Raw genomic sequence first — 27,140 nt, 5'->3', positions numbered from 1 at the left:
GCTGTGCGAGGATCTTATCAAACAGAATAAAGGGGAGTATCAATAGTACAAGGTCGATAGTACTGATAAAAATTGCTTCGGTCACATAAAGGATTTGAACCTGCGCTATCTCCAACTCAGACCCAAAGTCAACTTCGTAGTCCGCTCGACAATTTACACTTTACTCCCATTTTACTTTCTTGATTATCTTTTATATAGCTCAGCTTAATTTTGAAGTAATTAACAATATTAAAACGCAAAGCGTGAGACCTATTCCACTTTGCTAAAATTAAAACTCGGATATTCATTAATAATTCAAAAGATTGTAAAATAAAGTAGTTGGTAGTTCGCTTATTTTATTTAGTTTACCGATTAGTAGATTATTTTTGTTTCAACCAGTTACTGTTTGTGGCGTGTATCGGTGCCCACGACCTTGGCCATTGGTGGTGGTGGTGGACATGGCGTGTGTTTCTGCAAACATGGAATAGGTAGTGCCGGCGCTTATATTTCCCATTTACTGATGATTATACATGGACCGATGTTTTGCGCATAACTGTACGGCTTTAGCCTGCTAGCGCACAGCTAACACGCCTTCTACTGTAAATTAGTCTAAAAAGTTCTTTGGTTGTATAGACTTAAACCGCCCATACACGTTCAGTTTGGCTTCAAGGTCCGGACTGTATAGTCCTAAACTGAAGGTAGAACTGATCGTGTGTGGTGAACCTCGCCGGACGAGGCTCTTGTTTTCTCTTTTTTACAGTTTGCGAGCTTCCACAACTACTACTTTTGACCAAATATTACTTACTAAGGAACAACGATTACATGTAGCCAAGAAATATCAGTTTGGAACATATTGCTTAAATCAAACCTAACGGCAATATGTACGTATATTATATATACAGTCAAGTTATGTCATCGTTCACCATTAGACTCCATACACGAAGAATTAATTTAACTATGAAATACATTTTTCGTAATTAGAAGGAAAATAATACCGGGTATATTTTGTTAATATTGAACCAAATCAAACTAATTTATTGGAGTTCCATAAATGTTACTGACCGTAATTGCTGATGTTATTTTTCATGAATAAGGCAAAATGTCATCCACAAACTTGTAAAGTTTAGGCTAACTAACCAGCTAATTTACAGTAGTAAACAATAAATAACAGCGTTCTTCTTCTTCAGTTCTTCTTTAATCACGGGTCGACCTGTGATTGAAACTGATTCCGGCATATTTTCTGCTATAACCACTTAGCCTACATATATTATTATAATCACTCAGTATTCCACTGTAGCCTATGCGTGTTATGTGTGATTGTGATTCTCGTACTCGTGAATTGTGGTCGGGACGTGCATCCTGTGGTGACAACACCTGGACTAGACTCCAAGCAGCTTTTGTGTATGTTTGAACCCTTTCTTTCCCTTCTTTTCTTTTCCTGTTATTTATTTTTGTATGTATTAATACATCCCCTACCTGACGAAGAGGATAGATTTCAATGATCGAAACGTTGTGTCATACCTTTTGCAACATATAAAGTGGACAAATGTCCAAAATCCTGTTATCCTCTCAAACCTTCCATCATCAATAACAAACTTTTTTGCAATGTATTAATTCACGTTTTTAACTGAAACTAGCTGTTCGCACGCAATCTTTAGAACCGAAGTCCTTATATTACTTAGAAAAAAATCACAGGCTGAGAGGTCAGGTGATCTAGCGGGCCAGTGGATATCTGCAAAACGCGAGATGATGTGGTTGGGGAACATCCGCCTTAAGACACACATGGAGTCATTGGCTGTGTGGGCCGTGGCCCCGTCCTGTTGAAACCAAATTCGATCTCGATTTACACGTAACTCTCGCAGTTTCGGCCCCCAAAAGCTACGTAGCATGTTAACGTAACGTTCCGAGTTCAAAGTGACTGTAACGTTGTTCTCCTCAAAAAAATAAGGACCAACAATCCCCAATGTTGACATTCCACACCAGACTGTTACTTTAGCACTATGAAGAGGCTTTTGGTGCAATTCTCTGGGATTAGTTGCTGCCCAATACCTACAGTTTTGTTTGTTGACATAGCCGTCTAAATGGAAATGGGCTTCATCTGACATTAAAAGCACTACATCATTATTAGAGTACAAAATGTCCAACATTGTTTCACAAAATCGTCTTCGGTGCTCAAAATAACGATCATAGAGCTTTTGCGTGATCATAATCATAATTTTGTATGGGTGAAACTGTAACACACGGCTTAAAATGCGCTGCAACGAACGACGGCTGAGGCCTAAAGTTTGAGCACGACGCCTGGTGGAACGACGCGGACTGTGAAGCACTGACGCTCTAACATTCTCAATGTTCTGTGGAGTAACTGCCGTACGTGGACGCCCAGTAGATTTACCACTCATGACAGACCCTGTTGCCCGGAATGCAGTCACCCAACGTGATATGGATCTGCGATCTGGAATGGGTTCATCACGCGCTACACCAAAACGTTGTCGAAACAATCGTTGCACAGTAATAAAAGATTTATTATTTCTAAAAAACTGTTCCACAGCAAAAACACGATGCTCGACCGTCCACTGCGCCATCTCGTGGCAAACTGGGTGTAATGGCCGACTTGCAGACGGCCGGCAGTGGTTCCCCCTCCTCACCTTCCACTGGTACTACGCAGTTCAAATCCGACCATCCTTTTTGCGCCACCCAGTATTTCCAACGTCACAGCTGAGCCTGCATTGTTACCCCGATCAAGAAAATACAATATACAGGTCTCGAAAACTTACTTCGGTCAAAAAGCGTATATTTCTAGCCTTTATCACATATTTCAGGTCTAAGATATTTCCAGTACCATATTAGAGTTTGCATTGTCTTGTCGAAGAAAAAAAGTATAGACTTACGTATAGGGCCAAGATCCCTATTTCGATTAAAAAATACCTACTGCAGACCGTTTAATTCACTTACTATGTCACAATTTACCTTGCCGTATTGCCTCGATCAAAATACTATATACGATTAGTTCGACTATGCAGTTCTTGGAAATCTACTCTGGTCAAAATCATCTACTATGGGCTTCTGTAATATTCTTTCCGTCTCAAATATTTCCAGGGACATATTTGGGTTTGTCTTTTTGTCCCGATGAAGATAATATACACATAGGTGGGACTGAGAAGCCTATTATGGCCTAGTTTGAAGTCCTACCCATTTCCTATATACTTTCGGTATAAGGGAGAAATCCTTAATAAGGTTACGCAACACTCCAATATAACATTTTTTGTTGCGTTGAGTCATGTTAGTATTAATTTCTCTGTTTTCCCATAAGCCACATATCACAATGTCAAGAAAGCCCACCAATTTAAAGTAACGTATGTGAAAACATTCCTGACTTTGTTCATTAATGTTTTATAGTAAGTTTTATAGTAGTGTTTAAATCTTATAAATAAAAATGAATCGCCAAATGTGTTGGTAAGCGCTAATCTCGAGAACGGCAGGATCAATTCGGTTAATTCTTTTTGTAAAACGTCCATTGAAACCCGAGGAAGGTCTTTATGAAGAGAAGGCTCAGAAAAGTTTCCTGAAATATTTTGGAATTCAGAAAAAATTGTAGTTTTTACGTTTAATTTCAATTAAAGTATTTAATTCATAATTAAAATAAAACTGGCACTAAACAGCTGTTGACAGGTATAGCTCGACAAACTTTCTGAAACATCTGTTTACATTTAAATTTTATCAATAATAAGTAAACAGTGCTTGATCGGTAGTGTAATGCAGATAGTAAATAAAACATTAATATACAAATTTTACTTCAGATTGCGCCAGTGACGAATTAAAATCATCTAATGCATTAAATCCATATAAATAATTAATTAATTTCCGTTCGTTAGTCTCGCTAAAACTCGAGAACGGCTGAACTGATTTGGCTAATTTTGGTCTTGAAATGTTTGTGGAAGTCCAGGAAAGGTTTAAACGATGAGAAAATATAACAACATTGCAAGAAAAATACTAAAAACGACAATTTGATTTTCCCATACAAACTGTTCTTACCTGTCAAACGTTTGATTGATGTTCATGTATCCATAATTAGTTCATGAACAGCTGTAACAAATACAAATGACGAAGTGTTTTAGTATCATATGTTTACTTACTACTGCATGCAATTTCGGGTAAAAAAGCTGTCGCCATTATAGGTTAACATTATTAGTGCAAGAAAACATTACTATCAAATACTGCTTACAATGCCGAGAAGAAAACGACCTAACATAAGTCGTCGAAGTAGATCGAATGTGCAGCGAGCTACCTCACGCGCTAATCGCACTGATGACCAGCAAGAGACTGATAATGATAACAGTCGTATTGGTATGGCACATTTGCGTTCTACAGTAAATCAGAATGAAGTGGATAAACAAAGAATGCAACGAGTTCGGGCACATCGATCACAACAGCAGCGAGTCCGGGAAAAGGAAATTGACCGATTCTGCAAACGCAATGCTCCTGTGAACCTGGAACGAGCAGCATTCTCCTACGATCCAGAAATCGATTATAGTGCCGACAAATACAGTACATCCAAATAACGCTGAATGTTATTATCTTAGATTGTTATTGGTGAATGTTCGTGGTCCGACATTGTTTCAACAATTGAGAACAGTTGATGAACATCTGTGTGCTACTTACCGTGAGGCGTGTCAACTATTACAGTTACTCGAGGATGGTTTACATTGGGATAATACGCTCAAGGATTCCATCATATCTTCATTGCCACATCAAATTCGAACATTGTTTGCGATTATAATATCCACATGTTTCCCTTCGAATCCGGAAGATTTGTGGATGAAATATATGGATGACATGTCTGAGGATGTGCTACATCGTGTGCGATGTCAAACTTCGAATCCTACACTACTAATTAATGCGTAAATTTACAATGAGACATTGATCATGATAGAATATATGTGTTTATTGATGGCAAATAAAGTACTGTCGTGTTTGGGCCTGACAGCACCCAATATTTTATGTCGTGAAGATTTTTGTTACACATGGTAAAGTATATCTTTATATATTTACGCACCGCAAAAAAAAAAAAAAAAAAAAAATAGTTTACCAGAAAAATTTAAATTGATTACCTGTATTGATTGCCTTTTGTCCGATTGATAATGATGATAATTTGACAATAAATGTGTTGTATTTAATGTATGCAAAAATGTCATTGTTTATCATTTCTGATTTCAGGTGCTGAAACCAACAAAATTGTCAGTGCTATGAATTTTTATTCATACAGATTCATGATCCGTGAAGGTGAAGTAAATCACATTTTGATGTTTCTACAGCTTTTTCATCAATTTGCAGTTGACATGTATGTCAAAATTGAGACCGAACGATTGACGTACATCCGTCTATTATTATTCTATCTATTTTTTTTCTTATAAACCAACAGCAGCTTGACAGTAACAGCAGATCTGGAGAGTACATTAATACATTAATAAAGCATCGTGTGTATGGCCAAGTACGTTGTTGGATGTACTCTGTTGAGTGGCAAAAAGCGTGGTCTGCCACATGCGCACATATTAGTTTGGTTAGTTGATAAATTAAGGCCAGAAGACATTGGCCGAGATAGATTTCCGAGAACTAGATAATGGAACATATACAGGGTGATTCAAAACTAAAACGGCAATCTCTCGAGAGCTTATTCTATAGCTAAAAACAAGTAAAAAAAACTCATAACCATATGCCCGGAAAACGCTTCGTTAGCGAGTTACGCCTAGCGAAAGATTTCGCCCGGATTTCAGAACCCTTGGTGAAGTACAGGCCGTATAAAAATGGTAAAGGTAGTTACAAAGATACAAATACGATTGGTTTTTTTATGTTTTTATATCTGACAAATTTATTAAAGTTCGTCCCAGAGCTGTAAATGCAATACTTTTTCAGAGATATCTTACGTAAAACACAAGAATTGGTGCAAAGAAATAACACATTTTTGTGTTTAACGTAAGATTACTTCCATAAATGTTAAATAAAGGTCATTTTTTTCTTAAACAGATTTGTAGAACATTTAATTCTGAAAAAGATTCATGTGAATTACTTAGGAAAAATTAATAATAGGTATTGAAATTTAGCTAAATAAAACAGACGCACAAAAATGCATATTCTTATCTGCATAAAATATTAACTATTGTTTAGGTTGTGGAGTAATAGCTGATCATTTATTCTAGACTGAACATTAACATAAAATGTATTTACCTTTATAAAACTGTAATAATTACCTATAATAGTTGCTCAAAGTGTCCTCCGTTGTTAGCAATGCACGTTTTCGCACGACGAATCCACTCTTTTCTAGCGCGTTTCATAACGTTTGGAGCATTCTTGATAGTTTCTGCCGCCTCTGTAATGCGATTACGTAACTCCTCTATGGTGTTAATCCGTTTTGAATAAAACAATTGACTTCATCCAACCCCATAAGAAAAAGTCTGCTGGCGTGAGGTCAGGAGAACGTGGTGGCCATTTTACTGGTCCATTTCGACCAATCCATTTTCTACCGTATGTAACATTTAAATAGTTTTTCACATCATTAGAAAAATGTGGAGGTGCTCCGTCGTGCATAAACCATGCATTTATTCTGTTTTTGAACAGGAATATCTTCCAAGAGGGTAGGCAGGGTTTGTTCTTAAAAAATTTAAGTACGCTACTCCATTAAGTCGATTAGGGAGGAAAAAATGGACCAATCAAATTATCACCCAGAACACCAAGCCATACATTGACTGAAAATGTATGTTGAAAAATGCCTCGTTGCAGTTTCATGTGGGTTGTCGTACGCCCAAGTATGGGTATTACGAAAATTTACAATTCCATTTCTAGTAAAACAGGATTCATCAGTAACGAGAATACTCCGAAGAAAATACTGATGTCGTAAACAATTTCTTCTTAACCAGCGGCAGAACAATCTTCCGTTTATTAAGATCTTGCGGTAATAAGTCTTGAACACGTGTTATATGAAATGGGTACAACTGTACTTCATGATGAAGTGTCCGCCATGTCCGCCCCATACGCTTTGACTGGCAAATATTTAACTGACGTGATAATTCGTCTGGTGCTTGTGGTTGGTGATAATTCTACAGCATTATTATTGCTTGTACATTATTATAGTTCCTTGCGCTACGTTTGAACGACCAGTATCTATTCGCTTCGGTTTAAAGCTACCAGTTTCTCTAAGTCGTCTCTCCACAGCTTCAAATGTTTTGCGATCAGGTGTTCTTCGATGTGGAAAAGTATCACGATATTCCTGAACTGCAAGCTAAACCATTCTTGTTAACTTTGCCGTAAATCAGTATCATGTCCGTATACTCTTCAAACGAATACATACCATTTACATTATCTGCCATTATTTACTAAGATAATTACATACACTTTTATAAAAATATTTAATAAAATATTTTAAAAATAAATATTTAATAAAATATTTTATACACTTGTATAAAAAATATTTCCAAATAATTCACAGGATCTCACAAAATACAAATCTTCACACGCCACAATACAATAACCTCCATAAAAGGTTATTCAAATGATTACTTCATGAACCTTAATTGTTTGATCGCCTGATATTGCCAACCTTTGCAAAGAAAATATGACGATAAAAAGTGTTGAATAAATGATCAGCTGTTACTCACAACCTAAACATTAGTTAATATTTTACGCAGATAAGAATATGCATTTTTGTGCGTTCTGTTTTATTTTTAAATAAAGCTAAATTTCCAATACCTATTATTAATTATTTTTCCTAAGTAATTCCACATGAATCTTTTCAGAATTAAATGTTCTACAAATCTGTTTAAGAAAAAAATGACCTTTATTTAACATTTATGGAAGTAATCTTACGTTAAACACAAAAATGTGTTATTTCTTTGCACCAATTCTTGTGTTTTACGTAAGATATCTTTTTTTTTTTCTGAAAGTATTGCATTTACAGCTCTGGGACGAACTTTAATTAAATTTGTCAGATATAAAAACATAAAAAACAATCATATTTGTATCTTTGTAACTACCTTTACCATTTTTATACGGCCTGACTTCACCAAGGGTTCTGAGAAATCCGGGCGAAATCTTTCGCTAGGCGTAACCTCGCTAACGAAGCGTTTCCGGGCATATGGTTATATGAACTTTTTTACTTGTTTTTAGCTATAGAATAAGCTCCCGAGAGATTGCCGTTTAGTTTTTGAATCACCCTGTATAGTATTTTGATCGAGCTATATGGCAAGCTAAACTTTGACATAGTGGGTAAGTGAATTTAAACGGTCTTAAGTAGGCACTTTTTTACCGAAGTAGGCATCTCGGTCTTACGTAAGTATATATATTTTTTCTTCGTCCGAACAAGGCAAACTCTACTATGGTCCTGGAAATATCTTAGACCTGAAATATATGACAAAGAGTGGAAATATATACGCTTTTTAACCGATGTAAGTTTCCGAGTTCTGTGTGATCCGAGATTTGTGTTTTCTTAATCGGGATGACAAGACAGATTCAGCTGTGACGTTATTTATATAATTAATTAGAACCAGAAACGCTCCTATACGTGCCAAATATGATATAATAATTAAGTTACTCTGGTACTAATTACCATGAACTTAAATAATATCTACCTGATGTACGCCTACTTACGTTTTAAAATTTTTATAGGACTCCCATCATATTACATCATAATTGCTTTTACTAAGTAATATAAGGACTTCGGTCCTAAAGATTGCGTGCGAAGCCGCGGATAACAGCTAGTAATATATAAAATGCATTAGATAATTTAAATTCATCACTGTCGAGATCTGGAGTAAAATTTTGATATTAACTTTTGATTTACTACCTGCATAACACTACTGATCAAGCACTGTTTCCTTAATATTTGATCAAATTTAAATGTAAACAGATGTTTCAGCCAATTTGTCGACATAAAACTGAAAGTGTGAACAGCTGTTTAGTGCCAGTTTTAATTTGGATTATTAACCGTAAAAACTACATTTTTTTCTGAATTTTAAAATATTTCAGGTAACTTTTCTTATGTTTTGCTTCATAAAAACCTTCCTCGGATTTCAATGAACATTTTACAAAAAAAATTAACTGAATTGGTTCAGCCGTTCTTTAGATTAGCGCTTACCAACACATTTAACGATTCATTTTTATTTATAAGATAAGATAAGAGGTTCTCTTTGGAGGTTTTTTTATCGCTACGAATCATATATATTTGCTTTAAGCAATATATGTAAAAAATAAATCTTACAAAACTATTACTTATATTATATTATATATATATATATATATATATATATATATATATATATATATATAATTTATATATTATATATATATATATATTATATATTATATATATATATATAATTTATATATTATATATATATATATTATATATATATATATTATATATATATTACATATCTTTTGTCAAATTATTCATTTCTCAGGTAAAAATAAAGAATTACTAATAGCCTAGTATGAAAATAGCATTTTAAGTAGTTATGCCAACAATTTGTTTGCGATGGCACTTACGTGATTTTGACAATAATAGATGAATTCTGTTTGTATGAAAATTTCTATTTTAAAATAGAAATAGCCTACAAGTTGAAATTCTTGCATACACGAATATAAACTACACACTTACATTCGCTGTGAGTATTTAAATTGTATTATTGTTTAATAATTAATAGAATTTCCATGATAAAACACAAACTATACATTATGATTATAGTACTATTTATTATCTAATGTTACTACAAAAGAGCCTGCCATGTTATAACTTTAAAAAGCACACCGGCTCGTATTAACACCAGTGTAATAAAAAAGTGTTTCTTTCAATCCGAATCGTTAACATTTTTTCAGGAATTTTTAATACGAATACTGTCATGTGGCATTACATTTTAATAGTTTTTATTAAGAATTACATAGTATAAACAGTGTTTTAATATATCAACATGTTAAGCTATTAGGACAATTACAGTTATTAAATCTCTAGATTTTGAGTTGAGTTATCATAGCTCGTTACTAATAAAAAATTAAACTTGCTCATTAACGTTTATTTTCGTACGTTCGAGATAAAATAATGGAGTTTTAATTTTTTTACTGTGACTAATGCATAAAAATTTAGTTTATGAGCCGAGAGTCAATTTGCGATGTGTAAGCACACAAGTTGGTTTTCTTGAAATCTATGGCGAAATTCTCACTAAGAAAGATGTTGATCGTCAACCGCTATGGTTTCAGCAAATTTAAAAATGGGAGGCTACCAACAGGGTTAAAATGTGAATTTTTCTCAGATCATGATCAACCGTTAGACACGTAAATAAATATTAAATCAGCGTCAGGTAACCATATACAGATCCTTCAAGTGAAGTAGACTCTTATTTTAGTTGTCTGACGGTTTATTATTCGTCTCGAGGTCGGTTTAAGGTAGGCTATGTCAAAGAGGAAATATATCATCAAAGTTATAATTTCGAATATTATAGCCTAGATGATGATTCAACGAAAACTAGAAAGATTTAATCGCGATAAAAGTATATCACATTTTTGAGAAACAGTTTATAGCGTTAAAATATTGTTTTTCAATGATGCTATAAGATTATACATTTTATCATCACATTTCATTTCATTTCATGTATATAAAATATTAGACACGTGCGGCGCCGCCGGTCAACAAACTGTGTAGTTGGAAGACGCTTGCCTACTCTCGGATCAAAAAGTATAGGTACCCGAGTTTGAAAGTTAATTACAAACTAATAGAGCTAAAATTATGGGAGTAACGTAAACTTAAGCTCGTTTAATTCTGCGTCTAGACGTATAAAGAAAATTATTTACAACCGGTTTTGTATCTGTAAGAATAAAAAAGTACCGGTTTTGGCGATTTAATACTAAACTACAATTTTAAAAGTTCAATTATTCATTGTTAAACCTGCCATTGGAGGCTCAGTGCTCAAATGAGAAAAAATTGAAGAGAAATGGTCCAATAAATTAAAACAATTTATTACGACTTCTTCTTGCACTTAAGGGTGCGGTGCGGTGTACCGCCCTCGAGGGTCTGACGTTTGGCGTGTTCTAACGAGCATGCTCCAGCCGCGGCAAATTAATAAAATCTGTTTAACTAAGTTAAAGTGAAATTAAATTGCGTTTATAAAAATAAATTGCATAAAAAAGAAATGATGACTATAAGCTCAATAACGTGACCAGTGCCGAGATTTTTTTAACCGAAACCGGTTCAGAATTAAAGTAAAAATAGTTTACAATCAACTGGTTCAACAACTTTATCTATATAATTCTAAAATTCTGAAACCACATAATCAAAGTTAGTACTCTTGTAAATATCTTGTTTAACAATTGGGTATTAATAGGATTACAAGTTTTCTTGGTTATGAATGCTCAAAATTGTAATTTGGTTGAAAAGCACCAAAAGAGGTTCCATTTTCCGTTCCATTTTATTTATGTCTAGACGCAAAGATAAACAAGCTAAATATTAATTTAACTCCCGTAATTTTCGCTGAATTAGTTAGTTTGTGGTTAACGTTCAAACTAGGCTATCTATACTTTTTGATGCGAGAGTACATGCACTTTTGATGTACTGGAGAATTTTAGAGGTTATATTATAGTCTGATTTTATTTTGAAATTACAGACATTCGTTAAAGGTCAAGTATAACTAATTTAAGCAATTTGTTAATGGTCCCTAGTGAAGATAATAATAAAAGCAATCCATTTCAATGAAGTTTAAACATTGGTGTTTACAAAACAAAAAAGACTACATATTGAATTATGTTGGTAGGGCCTAATTATTTTTTTAAGACATATGTCAGATTTAGATTTAAATTTATACCAAAAGTAACTTTTTTATAAAAAAAATAACCATAGTATTATATTTAATGTTGTATTTTAAATTAAGAGAAGGCTTTTCTTTTTTTAGTATATTTTTACAAATAAATTTAAAATTTTCTTTTAAAACTATGCTGCTATGTATGTATGTAGCCTATTGTATGTATGTAGCCTAAATATTGGTTCTGAAGTCTAAAGTACCTATTATAGAACTTCAGACTGTTTTCGATAAGCGTTATTGTAATCTCCCGAGGAATACCATTGCTATTAATAAGTGCTACAAATTATAAATAGAAATATTTTGGCTCCAATATCTATCATATTTTTTAACTCTTTTGATATCATCTCATTTTGACCTCCACCAAAATAGCGCGTCTGACCACTGATTTATATCTTAGGAAAAATTACTTTATCGATTTAAGGAAAATCTGGTAGAGTTAGGCTATAACATTTTTGACAAATTTGAAACAAGTTTTAATATTTGTATTTTTGTTAATAGTCTTTTAACGGTATATACATTGATTTCATAATAAAAAAACATTGAAAATAGCTTACATATAATATAGCTATTTATAATGTTTAATATTTATTTAAAATATTAATCATAAACCCAAAATAGTAGATTTAAGGTGAACTTATAATTTTAAACTAACTAAACTGAAATTAACTGTTAATGTATAGATACATAATACAACTTAAAAGGTAATTCTTTCTCTATTAAGATTTTAATTCATAATATATTCCATAATTTATAGATGCACTCTTAGTCAGTTAGTCAGCTCTAATTCTTAGGAACAGTTTTGCGTGACGTTAAATTGGCACTACTGATTGAACTATTGAGATTTTAGGTTTGGAATAGAATAGTCACTTCTAGTAGTATAACACCTAAACTTCACATTATTTGATAATTTTATTTCTCCAATACAAAATATAAGCATACAAAACTATGGATCAAGCAGCTGGATCGAGGCCAAAGCTCATCTTGACTACGTTGACTACGAGAGTTAGCATGATGCAGCCAACCAATGCGTGGTTCATGTACACAGCGACCTTCTGACTCTCAGGCTTGTTGAGATTGAGGCGTGAGAGGATCGTCTCTAAGCTGGCGCTCACTACCTGAGAATGTTTAACTCTACTTAGGAGGTCTGTTTTAATTTAAAAAATAAAATTGTTTTATACATTTTCGTGTCCAGTCTAAGAATTAATACATTCTAAATAAAATATTATTTTAAAGCTTTTATGGGAAATAAAATTCATTTTATTTCCCATAAATAATTACATAAATACATGCATGAAAAAGGCGAGAAATATACTGGCCACTTTAACCAGTAGTGTGGCCAGTTGTAAAAATAAAGAATATAGTTTTAAACATGTGAATCAGAGTCTAGCATTATAATAACTTTACTTAGTAAAAAAGTAACTAAAATGACAAAATTATGCAAGGTTTTTACTTATATATAAATTATATAAGTAAAAATTTGCTCTGAGAGAACTGTTGTTGCGTGAAGTGTCTGTAGGGTTGATGTACTATTGATCAAGGATATTCAAAGAAAGTGGTCAGACCTCCCAGTATTGATGTTACATTAATCTTCGTATTGTATAGTGTACAGTAGTTTCAAGTTTCGTTTCACCTGTAATTTCGTCAAGACAACTGAACCAAACAAGAACTGTAAATAACTAGAACACTAAAGAAAATATCTAATAATCATATTAATTTATTTATAGAAATAATAATTGATAGACTTTACAAGGTATCTTGACTAGTGTCCCGATTGTGTTATCCAAACAAGTGCCAATAACATAAGATTTCTTTTATTACTTCTTTTGCATTTTAGTTATAAGCAATGGTTGGTCCATAACAATAACAGTATTATGTATGAGAGTACAAGGCTAGATAGAATTTAGTTAATAAAAATAGTTTATACTCTTAGTGTAATTGGTTAATGTTATCTTCTTATTTCTCATTTACCCAGTTCAAGTTCTGTTAAATGCAATTTTTTGTTGATTTTTAAATATAACAAACAGTGTTATAATTAACACTTATATAATTAAAATATTTTAGCTTTTATTCACGTTTAAGGAATTAGCCTGTTACTATGCTAAAGCAGTCCTTTCATACTCTGTGATTTCAATATCACCTGGAACACAAACAAATGGAATAGAATACCCAGTTAAATCAAGATTCTGAAGGAGTATTAAAACAATGTCAGTTTAATAAGTCAACAACACATTTGTATTCTTAAAATAACACTAAATGTTTTCTCCTTAAACAAGAATTTGTGTAAAACAAGCAACAGTCTCTTCTGAAAATATTTAAACTTGAATAAACTTTAAATGATAACAAGAATTCATAATAGAGTAAGAAATAATTTTTATAGGTTACAATATCAATACATTTTAAATTGATTTGAATATATCTGAGTACTTAGTGTTAATGAAAGGAAATATGTCGTTAGTTGAAGTTGGATAAATTAATTGAGTGAAAATGTATTCAGTCTAAACATTTATTATTTACTCAGTATAATATACAAATTTACTACGCAAGATAAAGGCTTTTTAGCGTTTTAATGTTGAAAGGCCTCAAGCATTAATTTTAAAATTTTTGACGATTGTGTAAATTTGAATTTTATTAAGTTTTTAACAAATCTGTGAGATTTTGATGCTTACGATTAATAAATATAAATCACCTAATATTGCCTCTTTATAAAATATGTAATTATATTATGATGGGAGCCTACTTCCGTTATTATAAGAATAATGAAACCTTTGACATGGTTACATAAGTACATAATAATACATACTTTGTATGTTTTTTTTAGTGAACGGTTTTTAATTGATATTACTCACTATTGAAAATTATTAATTTTAGCTAATGGTTCAAGCTATAACTCTATGTCGTTCGGGCTTGTGAAAATATGCGAAACTATTTTATATTTTGAGCCAGTATAATTTATTTAAAACAAATCACAATGAATTACACATTTATCATTGTAGTTCATTTTCATTTTTCCTTAACTACACAGTTTACTACATAATAAGATACATATATAAAAATGTCAATCTTAGAAGTAATTTGCTGTCCTACAATATTAATACATATGAAGTGCTTTATTTAAAATGTTCTGTTTTACATTTATTTTCTCTGTGTTTTGTTAATAGTTTTAAACTTTAAGGCACTTATTTTAAAATGTAAAAAGTAATACTGTAGAACAAACTTTATCTATTCAGCCAACAAGTCTAGGTTTCTACGATCTATTAAACAGTTCCTCCCACACAAAATACAATGTTCACTTTGCGAATCAAAACTGACGTTTTATCTTCCACTATTGCTTCAAGTTCATTTTCTTGTAGAATTTGCCACCTTGCTATAAGAAAGCAGCTTCAGCGGCTGGTTGGAGTGTTCCATTCCAAATCCAGAAATTATTATGTTGTCCAAAGAGATTAAAAATATCATGATGACGATGATGTCATTTAGGATGATTGCTGTCGAGCAGTCAGGAGGATTATTTATGTTTAGTCCTCCTATTATTATGAACAATACGCCAACGCAAACCTGAAAATCACACTTGGTATTTATCGAGGCTTAAATGAGAATATGTAAAAATAAATACACAATAGATTTAGTATTTTGTTTTCATATAGCTTCTGTATTTGTAAACATATTCCGTGTACTAACAAGCATGCATTTCTAATCACTCTCTGTTATCAGTTTGATCTTATACTTTAAATAGAATGAAACATGAATGGGAACTCATGTTACGAACATTAATTTTCTCTAAAGTGTAACAAGGACACATTACTTTCACAGCAGAAAAATACACAATGTTAAATAATGCAAAGAAAGTTTTAAACTATTGGTCATAACAAAAAAACAAGTTATTTTTTATTATCTGTTTATAATATTCAGCCACAATATCAAATCTATACGGTCAACTTTACATATGTTCAAAATCCACATACTTTGAGTTTCTACTGAATGTATGAATGGTATAATTTAGATTACCTACTCTTTTTATTATTTCACTTCACCCCAATGGGATTGATGTTTTAAGACTAATTAATAATAAAATTACAAATATACGCAAACTCCTCCCCTTAAATGTGTGGAAGCTTCCGTCGCTTCGACTCTCTATCTTAGATCTAAAAATACAGCATTTTATTGCTAGAAAGGCGATAATAATTTGATAAAGAACGTAATAAATGTGCATTATTATTCTCTTAATAATTTATTATTGGACCTTATATTATTTATTGAAAACTTTTATTATTTGAAAATGAACCTATATATAACACACATATATATATATATATATATATATATATATATATATATATATTATATGTGTGTCTTATATAATACTTAAGTTAGTAAATAATTGTATAATATTAAATAGTAAACAAATAGGATAATAGGCCTCAGTGTGTTTGACTGACTTATGAGCTTCAGAGATTTAATTTGTGCTTTTAATCACCTCACCCATAATATTAAAAAGTAACATTTTATTATTTAACCATAACATATATACTAAGCCTACTTTGTCAAAGAGAATTTATTTCTTTGAATGTATATTCAGAGTGGATATATTTCAGTTATAATTTCAATTGTATTACATAAGTGAATACGTATATTACTCAATAAGAAATGTAAGGATTAACAATTTGTTATTACTCTTGAATTTACGACAAAATTTGGTTTTACAAAAATATTATTATGAGTTCATGTTACAAAGAAAGAAACAAAATTGTTCCATTCGGTGAAACGACATACTATACGATAAACAATTTATTTAAGAAACACTCAACTCTTTCTTAGCCCTCACGTATATGGCAACAAAGTAATGTAATTTGTCTTATAAATAACGCACACACAAGCTGAGAAGAGTTCAAAGGTCAGCATTGGCCGAGAGGGAGCCGAGGCCGGGGTCGAAGGCGCTGATGAGGATGTTCAGTACAGTGACAGCGAAAGAGGCCGCCACTGTTGAGTAGTTGATGAACAGTGCCGACTGCTTGTATTCTATCAGATGAAGTTTGCAGTCTCGCATCAAGTTGAGAGACAGGAAGATAACTCCCATGCCAACCTGCCCATACCACCTAACGTTAGTTACCACCTAACGGTTGGGATCACCCCATTTTTATAAATCACTCTGTACACCTTGGGGATCACTAAACTTCCTTTGATTGGCTTTTTTAAATACAAAAATAGAGATTAAATGGTTGAACTGTTCCTAAACCTTGTTACTCATCCAAAGTGTTATAATAAGTTCTTCCATTGAAATTGGTTGCAAAGAATATTATTGATTTGTCAACTAAATCTAAATGCAATGCCCCCTACGTACAAAAACACCATGACGCTTTTTAATTTATGTATTAATACATAGTAAGAATAAAAAATGTAAAGTTAAAACTCATGTTCTTATTTCTAATAATTCTGAATTTACGTATTAGTCAACATAATGACTGTAATATAATTGGTGATGAATTGAGTGGATACAATATCATGCGTGATTACTTCTCTTTCAAATTTTAAGTCATTGTAATAATTCTTATACTTCTTTTAACGACACACACACACCTTTTTCACAATTTGTGTGTGTCTCCTTCGTTGTAATGGTGAATTAATTTTCCATACATTTCAGCCGCTTAGACGTTGTTTGAAAGCGATATTGTAAGACGAAATAATAATGTAATAAGAAATATTTTGATTTAAGAAAGATAGATTGATTTGAAAACAAGTTTCAATCCAATCATAGTCCTGATGTGGATACACGTCATAAAAACTACAATCTGTAGCCTAATATTCTTATTAAATTTGCAAAACAATTGTGATTGTGAATAAATTTTACAGCGGAAATGGATGTGGACATAAGCGGCATTTTGAGTTTTTAATGAACGGGTAATTTGAAACAAAGGTCGTGATAGAGTATACAAGAAAACTTGGACATTTATACGGCGAATTCAAGGAACTAATTCTGAGTGCCAATATTATTAATTTTAGAAGGCCATTCATTGCGGAGTTGGAATGGAGAGGAGCTAATTTAGATCTATAATAATAATAATAATAATAATCTAAGTTTATCTGAGGGATTCTTTGTGTTCTAGAAGAGTTTAGTCTGCTTTGCACTAAAAGGCATGGCTGGATCCTTGTTTTCAATATATTTTATACTGTACCCTTGAATACATAATTATAAACGTTTTTAAATGTTGGCATTGTAATTATTCAAAGTCCAGGTTACAGTGTTACAAACTTGTTATTGATACTAAGTCTTAATGTTACTAAATTTAATATTAATTAAATATAACTCATTTATAACACTAAACATAAAACTCAAAAAGCTACTAATAATTATAAATGCGTAAAAATATTAAATACCAGTGGATTAAGAAAGTAATTTACCAATTAAATTAAATTAAGTTATTTAACTGGAATCCATTTTGAGTATGATGGAATTACTCACCTGTAGTATGATGGAAGTGGTGATGAGACCCAACATGAGCGAGTAGAACTCGTGTCTGTCGCCGACCTGGAGTATATACTTGAGCTGGCTTGCGTTTGCGGTGAGCAGGGCAATATCTAGCATACCCTGTGCTATCGTCTTTTTTGTGGCGTACCGGTTCGCATCCAGGAGCTTGTTCTAAACATAAAATTAAATATTTCAGTCCGCTAAGGCATCTGAGCATTATTTTTCACTAATTTATGTAAATAGATATATCAAACTATTGTTTGCAATTAACAAAAGATGGATTTTAAAATCGTGTTTTAATTTGTATGGTTTATTTCAATGTTTATTAATAAATAAAATTATAGAAAAGTATGGGCGTATTTACAAAATACACTGATCGGTAGCAAAACATGATTGGGAATGGGGTGGAGTTAGAGGGACTAAATACATCCTGGTGAATAAATACGAGGATCCTCGTATTACAGTGATATCCCCGACAAATATTTTATCGTGGTGTTACAAATACACTATTTTGGGTTAGAACTGAGTTATATGCAATTTACTATTTGTACACAACTATTGTAGTTCAGTACCACTTAAATTAAGTTCTTCAATTCGAAATAGGTGTGTATTAAGATGCGTTGACAAGAAACGCGTAATGAACTAATGGCTACCGCTAAGAGCACGCGATATGGTTGCGCAGGAATACATAATCTAAATATAGGAACATTAATACAATTGAGGTAGATAATAAAAGTGGGGAAACATTAGAGATGTATTATTTTACTCCATAATTAATGTTATTTTGCATTGAAATAAATCATGAACATTGATTAAGTATTTTCGGAAAATAGTGGACATACATAACAAAGAGCCACAGAGCAGGTCGCTTTTCCACAAGGTCACAAAACATTGTTGAAATCATAATCAACAACTCTGTTTTTGTACCACGCAAATTCTTGGACGATTATCGATAATTGATCTGATATTGTTAGGGAGTTTATTCACACTCCCACACAAACACAAGCCGTAAATGCCGTTGGAGGAATCTATTTTGATGTCCAAGAAAGTAATGTCTTGTTTCTTCTTATTTGCATAGTGTCATGTCGTCGTGCTAGTTTGACATGGTTCTATCTGCCCTCCAACTAGTTGTCAGTAATTGAGGTTAAAGTTTGAAATCTCTTTAACTTTTTTATTTATAGATATTTTGTTTCTGATTTTTTTATTTACTACAATATAGGCATTATCTACGTATGTATGTATAGAAATTCAACAATTTTTTGTACAGATTGGTTACATAAAAATACCCTTGTAAATACAGTTAGAACCTATTGTCATAGCCAACTTGTGGAGCGTTCACTATGACAAGGTTCTAACTGCGCTTAGAACTTTGTCAAACTATTTTTTTTGAATTAAAATGTCCAGTGACAAAGTTCTAACAGGTAAAATTAAATTATGTTTCAGTTTATTTTCTTTACGATGGTTCAATAATTGATTATTCTGAGGATATGGGAATAAATGAAGGGTAATTTAATACAATTGGTCGTAAGGTATGATTATTTACAAAAGTTATAGGTAATATAGGTACTTCCGCTATTATGTGTAATAGTAAGGAGAAAATTAGTAACGCAAAATATGAAATTGAAGAATGTTTTATTACAGAAACTCATAGTAACAAGTCAGGTTTTCAAATATTAAATCAAAGTTTTTTTCTATTTACAAAAGAATGCTCATGTTGCACCAGAATCTCTTTTTGACACTACAGGTTTAGTACTGCCTTGTAGTAATCCCGGTCTTGCAGAGGCATGTAGGGAAAGGCGGCCTTGATGTCTTTCTTTTTTGCCTCCGACATCTCCATCATAAATGTTTGTAGCTTTGGTGTTACATTTAAAACACTACTTGAACTTAGTGAGGAATGGGATTTTGTTCTCTTTGGCGTCTCATTAGATTTCAAATTGACACGCGTTCAAAGGCTCATACCGGTCATGGTTTGTTTTGTAGTCAACAATATGTAGTACCTGGATGTGAATTTCAAGACCCCAACCTGGGTGAAGGGAATCAATTTGTAATTCAATAGTTTAGACGTAGCCGAAAAGTATTTGAAATCTGTTTGTTGTTTCATTTGGATGACTCTGTAGGGGTTGGTTCTGTTGGCTTGTTTCAGAATTCGTATCAGACCAATAGGACTGTAGAAGTCAGTTTTTCTCATCAGTTTTTCGATTTCACTATTGGTAGATGGTCAACTTCCTGGACGCAAGAGTGCCCAGGAAGAGAATATTTTCATTGTAACTGATTTGAGAGTTGGGGTTTCTTAAAAAAATGCAAAAACTGCATTCTAAAAAAAAATACTATTTCGGTTCTGTGGTACGCACGAATCCGGACCATGTTACTAAATCTGTTATATCATTTTCATCCATTACTGTTTCAAGTATCTTATAAAAAGCACTTGCCAAGTCATTCCCTGCTCTTCCTGCCATTGTTTCATTCCACAGAGCACAGTAAACCTTTTTTTGTAGTTGAAAGGTAAGCAGTTAGATTGTAAACATTAAATTTTCTTAAGTAAAAAAAAGGAAACTTATGTCTGCATGTGGCGTTAGGATTAAGTTCTGTAAATCAAATTAATAATGTCGGAATAGATTGTTGTTTCTTTTCTTCAGCTCTTGTTTATCTCATTTCCTTTTTTAAAACTTGATGCCTCTCGTACTCTCTCTTAAGATTGTCTTCCATAGAATCAGTTTTTCTCAGCAACCAAGTATTTTTCGCATAGATCACAACGGTCTTATTTGGGAACGTGAAACCCAAGGTTGAACTCTGTAGAAAATATGTGGTAAGTAAAGAGATTTATTTTATAGGTTCTACATTTTCACAGCTGCATTTTTTATCTTTATAAAGATCATACATTTTAGAAAAACATTAAGGTGTGATTCGAGATACTCTCGTTTGCTTTCAGCTCGGCAGTAGTGCGACTGAACTTTAGGGAATGACTGAATGTGTGCTTTGGCAAAGTCAGCATCTCCATTTGGTTTACGCTTACTTCCTACAGTTCTTTCCTTCATATCTTTTGAAGAAGTGTTCGTTTTGACATTCTTACTATTATGGGCCCGTATATATTGGCTTTTGGGATATAGATAAGGTAGTGAGATAAAATGTCTTACACACCCTTATTTTCTCCCCTTTGACATGAAAAAAATATTTAATGAGTAGTTGCGCCTTGATTTGGCAATAAAAGGTTCATGTCTGTCATCAACATTATCATTAGATAAGTTTTCTTCGCTTTCGTTATCTGTATTTTTTCTAGAAGCCAAACTAAAAAAGCCTTTAAGTAGCTTTTAATGGTTACTAGGCCTACTGTAATGAAATCCCTTACCTTGAGCTAGTGGTTTTAAGCTCATCATCACTACTGCTTTCACTAGTTGGAGTAATAAAATCGTCTTCATCGTCACTAAATAAATCAGACACACTAAAACTCAAACTTTCATCTAAAACATTAAATATTTTATTGTCATCCATGTATTAATAATGTACTTTGAGGTTAATGAACACAATCCATGTAGAAAGCTGCTTCAAAAGAAAAACAATAAACAAAGAGAGAAATGTAAGTTGTATCGTGATCAGCTGATAAACAGCAGTTAGAACCTTGTTAAACCTAAACTAATAAGAAACAGTATGCAGGTAGAACCTTGGCACTTTAAACAGCAGTTAGAACCTTGTCGAACCTAAACTAATAACAAAAAACAATGCAGATAGAACCTTGGCACTTTAGTAGTTCGATTATTTTCCAACAGATCGCATTCAAATTCACATCACATGTTCTTCTATGTAGATACACTGTAAAAAGCTCATAACCTCAGTTTTGACAAAAATGTTAGTTAGAACCTTGTCAAACCTGCACGGCGATGTGTTTAAGTGAAATTAATGAGAATGCGAGTGTACACGAAATCGCAATATATTAACATTGACTGTAGTTAGGGATATATCAATTGAGAAGTAAGTATATATATATATATATATATATATATATATATATATATATATATATATAAAACCAAAATGATTTTCTAAGTTGTTTAACATTTTCAAAAACTTATTGTCATTATTTATTTACTCGTCTAGCCTACGGCTTAGGCCTAGATTGTTAAAATAACGCGATATATATATATTCAATAAGAATAGAAAAAATAGAAGAAAAAAACATAAAAATTCTCTATATTTCGTCTTAAGACATTTTCAAGAGATATACGTAAATAAGTAAATATATCAACAAAGAATAATAATAAACAAAAGAAACATCATATGTTAATAAAACTAATTTTTAATTACGTACAAGATTAAATAATTTTCCTTAATATAAGGAGTATAAAGTTTTAAATTAAATTTGTAGTGAAATGTGTAATGTTATAAATTAAAATTGTAAAGTGTAATTTATACATACTGCTATCCATACCTTAAATTTAGACCATCCGGATGTTTAGTTTGTAGCACCCTCTGATGAGCTATTTCTAAATAATTCATTTTAAGTTTAAGGGGGTTCTGAATTTTGTTAATACTTTTTAGAGAAAAGCATTCATCGAATTTTTTGTTATGCTCCATTGCATGGGCCGAAATAGGATTTGATTTAATTTGAAGGTTTGTATCGCTGCGATTTTTGTTCATTCTAATGTGCAATGGAGTTATGGTCTGACCATTGTAGTCTTTCGGACAGTCTTTACATGACAATTGGTAAATGACATTGCTGGATTCACAAGTCATTTTACCAATTATCGGATAATTTCTTTCCGTTGTGCTGCTAAAGAAATGTTTTGAATTTATTATTAAATTACATGTTGCAGCGAGGCTTAAAACAGGGTTCACAGCCAAAAGGTTTGTTTAAATTTAGAGTTAGCTCATCAGAGGGTAGTTTTGGTCTTACTAATATGTTTTTCAAATTTTGAGGCTTTTTAAAAATTACTTTAGGTGGAGTAGTAAATACATTATATATATATATATATATATATATATATATATATATATATAAAATTACATACTTATATATATATAATGTACCCGGCGGAGCGAGTACTTTTTGCGATTCAATGTTTATTGGAATTATATATGTAATTATATATGTATATATATATATATATATATATATATATATATATATATATATATATATATATATAAAATCTAAGCCGTAGGCTAGACGAGTAAATAAATAATAACAATAAGTTTTTGAAAATGTTAAACAACTTATAAAATCATTTTGGTTTCGACGCGTGCCATATTTATTTATAAACTTTAAGTCTAATAGATTTGTTAAAGAAAGAACTATTCACTCTTGTATGAACAAAATGCATGACAAGTAAAATATCAAAAAGGTATTATTAACACGTTTAAACTTATGGCTTCTGACTTTAAAGCATTTCTGAAGCTGTTTTAGGCTGTCTGATTATATTATAATATATGCTTTTAGAGGTTGTTGTGTAGTCTCAATTTTAATACTGACAATATGGTGAGTTGTTCGTTAGTTCAATAAACAGAAAGCGCCCTGTTAACCGCCCTTGGGTCAATCGGCCATCGGCTTCACCGTCGCTCTCCTAGGAAGTGAGTCACATCTGTTTTTGTCACTCTCAGTGCAACGACAATTTTGTATCTTAATTTAGTTTTGCACCATATTACTTATAGTTTATGCCCTTTTCTGTGATTGTAGAATATTGCATTTTGTACAATTCAAAACAATGATCAGAGTGAAATGCAATCGAGCTGTAGTGACTATACAACAAAAATAAACTCCTGCACACGTACAAAAAAATGGTTTAAAATGGTGAAACAATAATAGTCTTTAGTGTCGAACTTTGTGGCTTAGTAACACCTAAAATTTTATTTAAAACTTGTATCTGAACAAGAAAAAGCCTTCTAAGATTTTTGCACGCAAAATTCATTAGAGAAAATTTTAGCAACGCGATTTACTTTATGCTCATAATGGTCTTCTGACCATACTTCGGTTTTTTAAGTTATTTAAGAATTATTATTATGTAACGTCTTCGTTATTACAAAACGGTATTTTTATTTAAACATAAACTGTTATATATAGCATTATATCTTACTTGGGATCAAGTTCGATAGTTTACTTCATTGATTTAGTCAATTACTTTAATTTAATTTATTTTACAACACAATAATAATGTATTCCAGTTGAAAATAATTAACAAATAAAACCATCACATACTATTGGTTTTCTAAAACGGCCAAGGACACTTTCCGAGCGTAAACGTCACGCAGATGAAGATTTCTCCAGTAACAAGGCAGAACTGAAACATTGTTTCGTCACGGTTTAGATTCGCATAGCAATCTTGGGTTCCGGGCTAGTTGTTACACAACGGTGATCTGTTCATACAACATGTTATTGTTACGGTAGTTGACCTCTTTACTGTATACAATCACTTTAGAGTTTGAGTAAACAGTATTCTATTTTTCCAAGATGTTGCATGAGGAAGTAAAATAACTAATAGGACATCCAAATAGAATTGCACTAGAATTCCTTGTTTATGTTTTACGGGAGTGATATTATTACTGTATCCCATACGAATATAAAGTAAAATCTAAGTTTAATATTTAATAGTTGTGAATAAGTAGAAAAAGCCCAATTTTATGGTAATTAACACTGATTAACATAAATTACTAACTTCCCCATATTGTTTGTAGTTATCACACTTATTATTTTATATCACAGCCAATTTATGGTAGAACTAGCAGTTACGCGCAGCTTCGCACGCAATTTTGTAGGTTTTGCATCTCTATGAGTAGCCTACTTCTGGTTCGAGTGGACTATATTTCCGAAACCAATGTTGCTCTTGTTCCACGATCAAGAAGCTATGTTAACATTTGTTTATTTATGGTGATTTTGATATACTCCCGTATTAGTATTTTTGTTTCAAAGCTGGTTTTGCTTCTCTCTTGAACAAGAAATACACACACACACACACACACACACACACACACACACACACACACACACACACACACACACACACACACACACACACACACACACACAACACACACACACACACACACACACACACACACACACACACACACACACACACACACACACACACACACACACACACACACACACACACACACATATATATATATATATATATATTTGTTAGACTACATCTCGGCTTATATATCCACTTCTAGCAGTTGCTAACTGCTTTGAATGCAATTTAGTAGGCGTTGCACGTTTATGACCGCCGCTGATTCAAGTAAATTATATTTTTTGCGCCAATGTTGAGATTCCCTTCTTGCCACGATCTTGAAAATAGGTCAGAAAGTTAATAATTACGGACATTGTAATTTACTTCGTTCTTAGTATGTTTTATAACAAGTCGATTTTGTTTTGTTTCCCAATTAAGGAAATATATATCACAGATGAGAGAACCCTACTTCTGTAAAAAGAGAACTAATATGAGATTTATATAAGTATTTATAGTACAAGTTTGTAATATTCTAGAACATTTAGAGCTGGAATTGGTTCAAACAATAGTCCTGCGATATTTCATCTAGTTCTTGTAGATTGCTTCAAAGGGAATCTTCGGAGTCAAATTCTGATCCGTAAGAATATCAATGTAAAATTTCAGTACAATTGGTTGAGTAGTTTAAGCGTGAAAACAAACAAAAAACAAAACAAAGCCACTTTCGCATTTATAGTACTATTAAGTTGTTATCATGGGTAACAAAATATTAAATCCAGATTAAAATTTGGAACTCTTTATAATGTCAGCTTGTTATAGTATATTTACTTCTCGGACATTTAAAGATGAACCACATTCACTTAGCAGTAGACTTACATGTAAGATATATCCTACTATAATCTTAGTTTAACTCATTTTTAAAATTTTAAAAATATCTAAAATAAGTATTTTTGTTTGTTTGAATTTCGAGAGATAAAATTCGTTTTTATTAACTCTATTCGTGGCCAATTTTTTTTTTATTCAATCATTATTGTTTAAATTTTATTTGCTTCCCTTACGTCTTGCTTTGGTTTGATTTCTCATGTGGCCAAAACTTAAGTAATCTAGAGTTCACTATTATACTGATAAAACATTTCGTTTTAGTATTTCTTTTATTGTAATTTTTTAAATGGAATTGAACAAGTTTAGAGGCTGAAATTAAATTAGACTTTTTGAGGGGAGGGTCTCACACATGTGACAAAACAGTTTTAGTATTGTCCCTTAACACTAAATGTTATAATTAATGTTATGGGTGAAAGCGACGTTGTTTTAGTGTAATAGTATTACCTCGGTGCCCCCTGCGAGTATAGCCGCCATGACGCCACTGCTACCGTGACAACCATCAACTGACAACAGAGTAAGCAGCGGCCTCCAGGCCAGCTCGTGGAGTATCGAGCAATGACGTCATCGAACTTGTCGCACGCGATCACATCGATCACAACTTTGCTGACACATTCATCAAAGATATTTTAACTATTGATTGTGTTATATCGAAAAAACTAATTTAAAGTGGCAATAAGATTTACGAGTACATTCTACTCGTTATTTCCAGATTTGCATCCCTCTGCCTGTATGCTGAAATTGTAGACTATAGTTAAATTTAACGTTATTTATTACGTTACTAGCTATCTAAAAAATTCAAATTCCCAATTCATTTAGTTTCAGGTAATACATATAAATTTATGTTACACTATTATTAATTCCCTTGTTTGAGTAATTTAATGTATTTTGTGTTAGATTGTTGTTTGTTAGTATTATTTAAATATTAATAGCACTGATCTGGAGCTGTTATAAATAATGGTATATAACTGGTACACAATAACTACAAGACAAGCTACAATTTGATTCCGACCCAAATATTATAATCAAGATTCTATGATTACA

At 32.1% G+C, this 27,140-nt stretch overlaps 1 protein-coding gene across 3 annotated transcripts; it reads right to left on the bottom strand.

Annotated features, from left to right (window-relative positions):
• Positions 1-12,706: 12,706 nt before the first annotated feature.
• LOC124362486 (ninjurin-2-like) lies at positions 12,707-26,604 on the bottom strand. 3 transcript variants are annotated; one of them, XM_046817044.1, is made up of 4 exons: positions 26,544-26,604; positions 18,271-18,447; positions 16,681-16,893; positions 15,243-15,368 (listed from the first exon to the last, which is right to left on the bottom strand). In XM_046817044.1, exons 1-3 carry the CDS (start codon positions 26,571-26,573, stop codon positions 16,699-16,701), a joined length of 402 nt encoding a protein of 133 aa, XP_046673000.1. In that variant the 5' UTR covers positions 26,574-26,604; the 3' UTR covers positions 15,243-15,368; positions 16,681-16,698. The 3 variants fall into 3 exon arrangements, with proteins under 3 accessions (XP_046673007.1, XP_046672990.1, XP_046673000.1); XM_046817051.1 differs by lacking the exons at positions 15,243-15,368; positions 16,681-16,893 and adding an exon at positions 12,707-12,931; XM_046817034.1 differs by lacking the exon at positions 16,681-16,893 and having other exon boundaries at positions 14,659-15,368.
• Between the last annotated feature and the right edge of the window lie 536 nt (positions 26,605-27,140).

This window comes from Homalodisca vitripennis, chromosome 1 (genome assembly GCF_021130785.1).
Source record: "Homalodisca vitripennis isolate AUS2020 chromosome 1, UT_GWSS_2.1, whole genome shotgun sequence".
Taxonomy (NCBI): domain Eukaryota; kingdom Metazoa; phylum Arthropoda; class Insecta; order Hemiptera; family Cicadellidae; genus Homalodisca; species Homalodisca vitripennis.
The sequence above is the reverse complement of the archived record's forward strand: the minus strand, read 5'-3'. Positions and strand labels throughout refer to the sequence as shown.